The 12,573-nt window shown below is 32.5% G+C and overlaps 1 protein-coding gene across 2 annotated transcripts in view; it reads left to right on the top strand.

The window, feature by feature from the left end:
- Lgr4 (Leucine-rich repeat-containing G protein-coupled receptor 4) overlaps positions 1-12,573 on the top strand; it is a 33,604-nt gene that overhangs the window by 6,136 nt on the left and 14,895 nt on the right. For both annotated transcript variants that reach the window (XM_017174955.3, XM_017174956.3), the window contains exons 2-3: positions 11,709-12,143; positions 12,355-12,466. In XM_017174955.3, the coding sequence (XP_017030444.1) occupies positions 11,709-12,143; positions 12,355-12,466 (547 nt within the window). The remainder of the gene's footprint in view (positions 1-11,708; positions 12,144-12,354; positions 12,467-12,573) is intronic.

Genomic DNA, 12,573 nt, shown 5'->3' with positions numbered 1-12,573 from the left:
GAAGTATTTAAAAAATAAAAAACAAAATGGGAATGCAATTTAGGAATTTAACCCAAATATTCCTGCGGCCGATTTATATTTTATAAATATTATTACATTTATTTTGTTATTAGATTTGGTTTTTTTTTGTCTAATTTTTATTTTTTTAATATTAAATTTATCTTTTACTTAATAAAAAATGTTTCTAAAATTCGTAATATTTTTTTATTTATTTTTTTAAATAATTTTGTTTATATCTTTTTTGTATAATATTTTTCATAATATTTAAAAAATTTTTTTTTTTAAATTAAAAGTTCAAATCTCTAGGTTTAACCTTAACACAGTCTGTGTTAAAAAATAAATACATTTTTTTTTGGTTATTTTCCCATTAAACCTATGATAGGTAAAATTTGTCCTAATTTAAATTTAATTACTAATTCTAAAAACCGAAAAACTTATAATAATCCGAACTAAAATTATAAAAACATTATTTTAAGGTATTCTAAAGCATAATTTAAATAATAATTTTTAAACCAATTTTAAACGTTAAATACAATTAAAATTTAGCTAAAAAACTTAAACTTAAAAGATTTTAAATACACTCTCTAATCAAAATGCAAAATCCCGAAAATGGGAACCAAGCCTCTGCGGCATATTTATAATTTTTTTTTGGTTGTATATTTTTAGTACAAAAATTTGTTACCCATCAGAAAAACTCGATTTTCAATTAAAATTTCCCATTGCAATTTGCATATTAATTTATGTTTATTAAATTGACAGTGGCGGCGCCCCAATGAGTGGGCATTTTATAGGAAGGGATTCCTGGCCACTGCCATTAAATTTGTTTGTAATAAAATGTCATTAAGTGTAAGTGCGTGGTGCCGTTTAGATTTATGAGCTCGAATGAATTTGCAAATCCCCCCACTGACGGGAAATGAGGTGATGTCCTTGCGGTAAGCCGGGGCGGAAAACCTCTCGAAATGGGCGCTGACCTGGCCTGACAACCGCTTGATGTCGCCCGAAAGTTGTGTTATTAGTTGTAACTCCCCTCGTTCTCTTTCTCTTTCTGGGGGCTTACACAAAGTCCAGCCACAGAATACACTTGGGGAAAAATTTGAGTTAAATAGATGTATCGATAAAATGGGGGAATTATCGATTGGTTAATTTTAAGGCAACTAATTTAAATTTTTTATGCTACTACTTTTGTAGTTAAAAATATGAAAAATGTTTTAAAAGTTATATAGAATTATCGATAATTTAACGATATAATGGCTATTGCTTTTTGGACTGGTATCACATATATTGTACATTTAATTAAAGAAAATTTGAGAGAATTTTTTAAATCTATTTAATTTTTTTTATGGTTATATTTTGTAAGTTAAAGAAATACAATTATATTACTTATATTATATCGACATTTTGTTGTATTGATTATTCTCAATATATTTGCTATTATTATTTATTATTTTTAAATCAAATTTAAGTTTTTGCTTAAACGAATTTTGAAATATGTTTTTTTATTGAATCCTATATTTTTAAACCATTTTAAACCATCGATATTTATCGATGTTTAATCGATTTTTATTCCTATTAAACTAAAAAGCCGAAATATTTATGCTTAATTTGATGAAAACGTTTAAATTTTATCTAAATACTGAAAATAATATTAAATATAAATTAGAAAGAAATCTGTTTTGTTGTTTCTTAAATTTTCTAGATTTTTTTTTTATATTTAACGATATATACTATCGATTTCTAATTCCTCTCAGTGCACATAGCACCATGGCCACCAGCGTTTATGAGCGGAGTTGGGGATTAACCAGGATCCCAAGGATCTGACCACACCTTTTAATTCATGCGAAAAAACCAGGGAGAGAGTGGGAGTGAGAGATGTGGCGCTTCAGAGATAAGCGGAATGTGTCAATTATGTGACGGAGATTTTCTCTCTTTTTATTCTCCCTTTGGAATTCAATTAAAGTCTTCTCTTTGGAAAATCTCAGCCAGGAAAAACTATTCAAGCAAGCTGCTTTTGATAATTACAATAAGCTTAGGGAGAGAAGAGACTTTTATCTTAGGTTTATGAATATAAAAAAGTATTCCCCAAGTCATGAAGCTTTTAATGTAATTCTTTCTAAGAAAAACTTAAACTAAAGACTAGAAAAAGTCTTAAAAAAAAACTTTAAAAATTATTTAAGAGCAGTAAAAATATTAGGAAAATATTTATAAACTCTGTTTCAACATAAACTTTGAGTTTCAACCAAAATCAGTTTTGGCTTTTTTGTAAAAGCGGAAAAAAACAAATTGTAACTCAGGCGCCCGGTTCCACCCATTTCCGGAAATGTGGGGAAAAACGTGTTGGTGGAAGCCGATTTTCCCCTTCACTTAAGAACTTGTCGCTGGCGGCCACATTCAACCTGAAAGTATGGACAAGAGATCTGGTCGAAGCTCCGGGTAATCCCCCCTATACTCTATACTCTATAACCCTTTCCCGTTCTCAGCCTGTTTTTAGGTAATTTGAATACGGCAAGCAATCGTTATTTATGGAGGTCGGAGGTTCTACGATTACAGGGTCCGCACATAGTACATGTGGGTGCCATGCAGGGGAATCCCCCCTAAATACGTATCCACCCAAACACTTGAAAAGTGGTTTTCTGGTTGGCAAAATAGTCAAGTGGTTGTGTATTTTTGTGTTAAATAAAGTTTCTACTTGGGAATATTTTATAAATTTAGTGAAGATTTGTTTGTTGGCTAGTTTTCTTAATAAATTTTATAATTTTCTAAGTGAGAAATTGTTGAGAAACATAGGTTTCGAAATTATGAATATTAGAAGATGTTTATTTGATTATTTTAATATTTTTTATTTATTTTTTTTTCATTATTTTAATATATATATTTTTTTTAATTATTTTAATTTTTTTTAAATTATTTTTTAGTTATTTTTTTTATTCTTTTATTAAATTAATAAAATAATTATTTATTTATTTCTTTATATTTTATTTTAGTTATTATTATTTTTTTTATACATTTTTAGTTTATTTTTTGTTTTTTTTTAGGTAATTACATATTTAAAAAAATTTTTTTTTTTGTAATTTTTATATTTTTTGTTTCATTATTTATTTTATTATTTTTTTATTTAATACTTTATCATTACTTTTTTCTTAATCAACGATTTTTATATATTAATATTTGTTGGTATTAGTTTTATAATTTTTTTTTATTATTAATTTTACATTTGTAACGAATATTACATTTTTAGCTACTTTTCACAAAAACCTTTAAATGAATTTAATAAAAATTTCCTAGTAAAAAATCCTTAGGGCTTTGATTTCTCTAATATTTGTTAATAAATAATATTAATATTTAAATTAAAACCTTAAATAATCCTAGTTTTTCCTTATATAAACTCCTCAAATTAAACAGGCGTTCTTTTGTTTTATTTTCAAGTGCATTCAAATGTCGCCCCGCCCCCCTCCAGCATCTGTTGTCTGTCCCATATCCGTATCGGCATAGCCATATCACCATTGCCGTATCCGTATCCATATCCGTAACCATGTCATTATCCGGCGGACGCTAATCGATGCTCTCTGGTATCAAATGACGGACGGAGTCCGGGGTCCCCAGCTTTTCGTTTCGTTTTTCGGCGAGCTTTTAGGTTGATCAAAAGTAATCTATATAATTTTGTGGCTTTATTTTTTTGAGAGGCGTCGCATAATTGAATTGTCCGTGGCAGCAATGGCAGTGCCCGCCATAAAGGTTATGCCCCATGACACACACCCTCACCAGGAAGTCCGTTGGTGTGTGACCTTTAAAAGAGCATCCCAAAAAGGCTCCCAAAAAAAAAAAATAAGAAAACCTGAGTGATTGGAGGAATCCTCCAAAGAAAAGTAATTGCCCCTGGGTTGGAGTCTTCTCTATGTAACTGTCTTTTTCTCTATCTATCTATCTCTTTCTCTGTAATGTATGATTGAAGTGCGAATGATTCCGTTACCCAAAAAATAATCCCCAGGGATCAAGGAGAGACAGGCAGCTCGCTAATGAAGTGCTAAGCCATTAGGAGTCCTTAAGGAAAGGAAGTTTTTGTAGGATTTTATTTTAATATTGATTTTACAAGGAATTATAAATTCTGGATAAACCCTTGTAATTACTATCCTATATTCCCTTTGACCAACTTCTCAACTACTTACTGTAATTCTTTATAAAAGTTTGCCTAAGCATTTAATTTCCCGAAAAGTAAATATCAATGAGCAAAAAATCAACGAGAGTCGCAAATTCTCAGGGAAGTTCCTTTAGGAGTTTGAAAACTTTTTGCACTCGTAACTTTTGGTAACTTTTTTTTTTATATATATATATTAGTCACCTTTTATCTGTGATTCGGCTTAAAGAACTAGTCCCTCAAGCTTATCTCAGGGGGAATGGTGCCACATCTAATTAATATTATGCGTGGCTTTTTCTCGTTGTTTTTTTTTTTGTGACTTTAATCTAAAGGCTAAGCGAAAAAAAAGGGACAGGACAAGATAGAATAGGACAGGACAGTACAAATAGGAAAACAGGATAAAACATCGGTATTTACATATGCTGTGTGTGAGTGATGTGACCTCTGACCCTGCCAAGTGGAAAAATGAAAAATGGACAGCGTAATTCCCTGATTGAAGTCTAACAGAGAGAAGGCCAACAAAAAGAGGCTAGCAAATAAAGCCAATATGGCCTACAGTCCACACAGAGAATGAGTTAATATTAATTAACATTATTTTTTTGCTTAATGATATTATTTCCTAATATAGAAATTAGGGAAATCTTTAATAGAAGTCAAAATAAATTATTTGAAATTATTTTTTAATAGAAATAAATTTATAAGCCAAAATAAATGATTAAATAAAATTTAAATAAAATTTTTTAAAACAATTTTTAGTTCGAAAAATAGATTAAAAATATTTTATACAAATATTAGAAATTATTTTGCCAATATAAATAAGTAAATAAAATATTTTAAATAATTTCCAGTAGGAAAAATCTATAAAAATAAATTGATAAAACATTTTTAAATTAGTTATTAGAAATTATTTTCCCCTTAAATTACCACAAGAGCAAGCTATTTTTAATTTAAATAAGGTTAAAAAAAAGTACATAAAAGCATTTAAATTAAAATTAAAACTTCGAATTTTATATAGAATATTTTCTTGTCTATTTTTTTGTTAAAAACTTTATTTCCACAATGTTGTCAACTATTTTTCTAATTTTAAAATATAAAAACTTTAATATTAAAATTTAAATTAATAATATTTCTTTTTAAAACCTTTTTCTAAATTTTATCTCAACCATTTTTTAATACTTTTTCTGCAACTTTCTTAGCTACATGCTATATAAACCCCCCAATTTCTTTCTCTGCACTAAAACCGGCCTAGGAAAGTGCTTAATTTTGCCGGGACTTCCCCTGTGTGTGTGTGTGTCACATGACCCATCAGAAAAAAAGCATTAACCATTTCGCATGGCATTTATTTTCATTTGTATCCTCGGGACCGGACCCCCTCCGCCGCCTGTCAGCGCCAACCAAACTATATTGACATTCCTTATCATTAAATAGGGGATTTCTAGGCCCAAAAAACCGAAAAAAATATTCAGAAAACAGAACCGATGAAATGATTAATTCCCTGGGAGTAATTAAATGCGGAAATGGGTTAAACACTTAACCCAAACGGACAGGCCACTTGCCTGCCTTGCTTAAAAATAAAACTCCGTCAGAGATTTGCAAAGTGTTCTATATAGTATAGTATATATAGATATAGATTGGCCGATCTATATATAATATAGATATAGGCGAGGATGGGCACTTGAGGCACGAATTTTCTGTTTATCATTCACTTTTGTTTTATAATTCTTTAATTTTTTTTGTTGAGAAGAAGATTCTCTTCTCTTGTTTACAACTTTGTTGTTAGCCAAAAACTTTTCTTGGTTTTCCGTTGCTCTGTTTTTGTTTTTCCATTTCCATTTCGAATTTTTCGTTGAGTATAAAAATTCCATTCTCGGTTTCTCGGTTTGAATCTAAACAGCCTAAAATCGAAGAATTATATATGAATGTATATATGTATATATGAACAGATATCTGGGGTAGTGAATAAAGCTATTGGAATTTCTTAGCTGTTTTTAGTGCATGTCGTAATGTACATAGATAGCCCCAAAGATTTACAAAATTTGTCTTATTTCTAGGTTATATAATGAGTTAACTTTTAACTTAAATAAGTCTTGATTGGGTTTTAATTTTATTATTTTTTTTAGTTTAGTTTATAAAGCTCTTGAGCTTAAAATTGAATACAAGACTTGTGGATCTTTTGAATAATTATTCAGGAGCAAAGCTTATAAGGCTACTTTATGCTTATCGATTAAAAGTCGATGTTTTCTGAGGCTTCTTTATGTTTATCGATTAAATATCGATGTTTTCCTTAAAAAGTCATCGATGAGTTAGATTATTTCCCCGTTTTACTTGAATTAAAAAATATAATATTTTTAAATTTAAATTTTAAATTTTATACTAGTTTTTTATGGGCTTTTAATTTTAAATTTATGTAGAAACCAAACTTAAAACCATTTTTAATTAAAAAATAATTTCACGGCATTTTAAAATATTCTTTTTATTAGGTTTTCAAATCCTTTTTCATAAAAAAAATTAAATCGAGTTGAAAAAAATTGTTTAAGCTATTTAAAAATATATTTAACAAAATAAAATTTTTAAAAATAATTTTTATATAGTTTTTAATCAGTTTAAAAAGCTTTTAACTAAATTTTAAATTTTAATATTAAAGCAATTATTAATTTTCTCACATCTAAGACATAATTTAAAGGTAATTCTCTTACCATTAAAGCCACTCAATATAATTATATTGTAGATAATTCAATAGAATCTGATTCATCGGTGTATCTAATAGATATTGATCGACATCGACGGACATATGTCGTTTAACTGACAGCGGATATCAGGCTGCACACACACACTATATACTTTGTTTACTTTGCCCGCAATTGACTTCTATTTTCGTGAGTTTTCCTATTAAGTTTTCGTTTGTTTTAATTGCTGCTGCCCCTCCCAAAAAAAAAAAAACAGAAAAAAGAAAACAACCAAAAAAATAAGAATAAGAAACAAGAACACTGCGAACTTTCACCTCTTGCGGCTATTTTCGTTCGATTCAACGCCCAAGACAGGTGAGCAGGGGGCGGGCGGCCCAGGTAAGGGTCAGACTATATAAACAAATCCAAGTCAATTTTTGGGGAGGGGTCCGATAATGTCTTTCTCCAAACAACACTTTGTGTGTACACTGCCTGAAATATATATTTTAAGGCTGTACCTTTTTTAAAATATATTTTTTTAATATATTTCTTCCTCTCAGCACATATTTTGTGCCATAAATGTAAGCCTTAAAATAGAATTTATTTTCCATGATTTATTTACTTAAAGCGACCCTAAATCATCTTGATTTTAATTGCCCTTTATTTCTGTCACTGTAAAATGTGTAAATTGCCAGCGGTGGTAAATTCCTATTAAAAAGTTTGCTTGATTTTTAACATTTTTCGGAATTTTAAAGAGGAATGAATATAATTTGAATATATTATAAATATTTTATTTTATATATTCTTAAAAAAAAATAATAATATTTAGATGTTATTAAATAATATTTCTTAGTATATTTACAAATAACTAATTATTAAATTATTTTTTAATTATCTTGAGCTGCTGTGTTCATCTATAAAACAAATCGATATTGTATCGATATTTGATGCAAAAGTAGTTCCATAAATCGATATTTTAGCATTGGATATATTAAATCGCTATTCTCTTTAATAACATACACATAAAAAAAATGTTTTAATATAAATATAAAACAATAAATGAACGTTGCTATTTGCCATAAATCGATATTCCGTTTAATATGAAAAAAAAACATTAAGTTCATTGAATTTATTTTAATAATATCGATAAATAATTTTAAATAATTTAGTCTTTATTTTTTAATACTTAAAACTTCACTATATCAAAACTATCAATATATTTGATATAAAATTCAGAGCGATATATTTGTCGATATATTAAATCGCACATTTTCCTTCGATAAAAATTCATTTCTCATAATTTCAAATGAGTTTAGAATTTTTATTTCATGTTTTTTATTCTGAGAAGAAGTTTCCAGCTACTCAAATTTATTTATTTGAGTTATATATTATATAGCCACCCCTTTGTCTCAGTGTAAATCCATTTATTGGGATATTAGAAAGAAGCAACAGCACCAAGGAGAGGCATCCATTTGAGTGGCTCAATGGGAATTTATGAGCGACAAAGTTGTAAAAGTTTCGCTTCTCTCTCGGAGAATGGCCCCCAGTGTCAGTCAGAGGAGCAACTGGAAAGCAAGGAAGGAAAGGAAGAGGACGGAGGACAGGCCAAGTCAAGGGGAATGCCCCATTTGGCCAGGATCTGGCTGGGATCTGGCTCATCAATCAAATGGCAGTAGCCGGGGCCCTGAGCCGCCGCCGCACTCATCAAACATTTCAATTCGCCGCAAAATGTGTTGACAAAACGTTGATGCCCGACGACGACAAGGATGGGCTTAGCGAGGATTGTGGACACCCTGCATCCAGCAGGATGGTGGTGATGTTGATGAGTTGAGATCCTGTTGCTATTCCTGGGAATCATTTTCACCCTCTGCCGTTGGCTTTAACCCTTGACTTTGGCCCCTTTCTCAGGGACATTAGCAACACGTGTCAAATGCTCCATGTCCTTGTCCTTGTCCTTGTCCCTATCCTTATCCCTCTTCCTGATCCGCGCCTCGAATGCCGCGCTTAATTACACTTTTATGGAGTCATCCAACGGACTACTACGTCTACATCCTCTATAGCAATATAGCAATATACCCATTCGCATTGCCATTGTCCTTTTTTTTTCCTCCTGCATCGTCCTTGTTGTCATCATCGTCGCATTTGTAATTGCAATCCGTTTCTCCTCTCCGCTGTCTGAGTTATGACCTGCAATGCAATCCTTGCCAGGGGGGGGATGGAGGTCGTCCAAGCTCCAACCATATGTTTTCGGCCAGAAACGGAATTTTCCATTCGATTCTCATCGAAATATGTTTTTTAAGCAAATTATGGAAAATCCTGTCATCGTCCTTGGGGTTTGTGTTTCCCCCTTGCTTTTGTGCCTTTTTTTTATATCTATCCAGGATCTCATTACACAGAGGTTTTTTAGGGGTTGGCTTTTGACTTCTTGGAGTCACTGGAAAATATGTCTAATTATAGGGAGGGGGGGGGGGGATAAAGTGAAATATTTATTCAATTGGAAATATATAAACTTTAAAGCTATTTTTGAATTGGTTTTATCAGTTTATTATTTTGCATTATTATTATTTTGCATTATTATTATTAAAAAAAAAATAAATAAAATTTGTCCTGCCAATGCGCTTATAATTCCCAACTGGTTCTAACCAATCTTGAATGAAGTGACGGTGGCCAGCTAGGATTATATTGTCTCTGAGTGTGTGGGAAGAAGCAGAAAGCGATGGATAGTCAGAAAGAGAAGGAGAGATCCAGAGAATGAGAGTAAGAGTGAGAGGGAGAGATCCAGAGAATGAGAATAAGAGTGAGAGGAAGAGATCCAGAGAATGAAAGTAAGAGTGAGAGGAAGAGATCCAGAGAATGAGAGTAAGAGTGAGAGGTAGAGCAAGAGTAAGAAAGATATCGAGAGACTATGAGGGAGACAGCGATCCAGTGACAGTAAGAGGTAAGGAGTCAAAGGTTAGAGCGACAAATCCCGCACGTGTGCGCTTACGATTCTCAACTGTAGCAACCAAATAATACTACAGCTAAATTAAAAAATAATACCTTCTCATATTTAGAGCTGTTTACCTAACTTGTACTAAAAGTAACTAAATTTTTTCTTAATTCAAGAAAAAAAAAAAACTAAAATTAAATTTGTAATTTATATTTTTTAAGAGTGTACCACAAAAATCAACAGATTTAGTACTCTACCAGCTATTTTCCTTCCTTTCTGACTTTAACCCGACCTTGCCCACGCTTCGATTTAATTTCATTCGTATTTGTTTACCTTTCCCAATTTCACCAATATAATTATGAGTTGTTTTTTTTTTCCTCTGCCTATCGCTGGTGTCCATCAGAAAGTCATCGAGTCAGGGTGATGATGTTGATGTCTTATCGAAGTGCGGAGGGGGAAGAAGGATAATGGGGTGCAGTCGCGGGATTTCACGGACCATTTGTGCCCCAAATGTACTGTGCATAATTTTTATTGAAAACAATTTGATGGCACACACATTTTACATATATTTTTAATACAAGTACATATGTATTTATATATGTATATATAATAATAATATGCAAGGTATATCGATAATGAAAATGGGTCCCCAATCGATTGGCGCCTGGAAATGGCGTCGCATTAAAAGCAATCGTTAAAAATGATAAATGCAACAAGAAGAGGGGTAGTGATGCTGCTGCTATATGGTATATTTGTATATATATATATATATGTATATACTTCCATATCGGCCTGCTGCCATATCAAATGAAGCATCAATGAACGGGCCTGGCCTCGCCGCAGTCTAATCGGACTGCTAATTAACCCATTTAATTGGTTAAACAAATACATTTGGTTAACGAAAATTGATGTAGCAGAAAGACCAGATGTTGGATATTCTTCTCTCACTATCTTTCTGTCGATTTCCCTTTAAAATGTCGATATACAAGTGTTTGTATATCGATTATATCCGGGTTGATATGGCAATTCTTAGCTGCTTTTTGAATATTTATAAGCTTATTCCCAGATTTTATTTAAACTTTAAGAAACCCTTAATATATCTCTCTGAAAAATAGGAAAATTCATTTTAAAAAGGTTTTTTATTTTATTTTTATTTTCCATTAAATAAATATCGATATTCATATCGATTACGTCCGGGTTGATATCGCTATTTTAAGCTAGATTTTATTTAAACGTGAAGTAGGCTTTGATATATCTCTCTGAAAGGTTATTACAACTTTCCGTGAAAAATCGGAAAATCTAAAATAACATTCTTAAAAACTCAACGAAAATAAAACAATGGAACCCCAAGGAGAAGCCCTGAAGCAGCTACAGGACCATTGTTTGGACCGTGAGCTGCCTATGCCCGTCATGATGATTGAGCAAACATCAGAGGAAGTGTTGGCCTACTGCAACTTGGGCAAGCTGTCCTGCTGTGGCAGGTCGGACAACGTGAAGCAGGCCTGCCACAAGGCAGCCACTAAAATGTTGTCCATGATCACCATTCAAAAGGACAACGATATCCCTACCGTAAAGTCCATGCGTCTCTGTGATCGCCACAATTACTTCAAGAACTTTCCGTCAGCCCTGAAAGTTGCTGCCTTTGAAGTCATCCTTCGTCCGGACAAGTACACCAGTACCAAGGAGCAAGCACTGAGCCTATTGGCCGCCCTGAAGCTATCATCAACCATGGACAAAGTGTCCACAAAAGCAGGGAACAAGCAGCTCTATCAAATCGAAATCGATTGCCCGTTGGATTGTTTGTTTTTGGGTACCAAAGAGGAGATATATGGCCGTATTGTAGATTATTTCATCGACATGCTGACCTAAACAATTTATTGATTTTATCATGTATTTTAAAGAGAATATGTTTTTTTGTTCATTAAAGTTTAAAATTTAATAACATTTTTAATGAGTTGCCTGGTTAATCGATCTTTTCCAGCTTGCCCCCTGCCTATCCCTATGATATACGCCATTTTGCTTGTTGTCGCCGCCGTCGTCGTCGAGGGAGTGACAGGGACAACTAAAGAGACAACGATTAGTGCAATTGGAACGGCAGACATTCCAGTGGAAAGACAACAAGACGCCGAAGCAGCTGTACGCGAAGTGATCTCACCGCCATTGGGTGTTAGTGTGGGCTTAGTGGATTCACTGATCCTGGTGCCCGACGAGAACGACAAGTGCCCGCAGGGTTATTTCCATTGCAACAGTTCGGCACAGTGTGTGCCGCAGCGGGCCAACTGTGATGGCAGCGTCGATTGCGATGACAAGTCGGATGAGCTTAATTGCGACAATGAGGTGGATGCCAAGTACTGGGATCATCTCTTCCGGAAGAATACATTTGGCGCAGGCGATGACAAGAAGTTGGGCGATTGTTGTAAGTATCAAAAATATAAAACAAAAAAAAATATAAAAAAATTAGATGCTACATAACCTCATTTGCTAACCTCTCTCTCTCTCTTTTCTCTCTCTCTCTTTTCAATCTCTCTCTCTCTCTCTCTCTCTTCTCTCTCTCTTCTTTCTATCTCTCTCTCTCTCTCTCTTCTCTCTCTATCTTCTCTCTCTCTCTCTCTCTTCTCTCTTTCCAGTATGGCAGAACGAGAACTTCAGCTGTCCTTGTCGCGGCGACCAGATCCTGTGCCGCTTCCAGCAGCTTACAGAGCTGCCAACTCGCTTGCCACAATATGATCTGGCAACGCTGTAAGTATCACTAAGATTAAGCTAAGCCGGGATTAATGCTTAAATTATTTTAAAAAAATTAGTAAATTATTTATAAATCATTTATGATTCTGATTTTTATTTAATTA

Source organism: Drosophila kikkawai, chromosome X (genome assembly GCF_030179895.1).
Source record: "Drosophila kikkawai strain 14028-0561.14 chromosome X, DkikHiC1v2, whole genome shotgun sequence".
NCBI classification, from domain to species: Eukaryota; Metazoa; Arthropoda; class Insecta; order Diptera; family Drosophilidae; genus Drosophila; species Drosophila kikkawai.
Note: the sequence above shows the minus strand (reverse complement) of the source record. Positions and strands in the feature narration are given on the sequence as shown.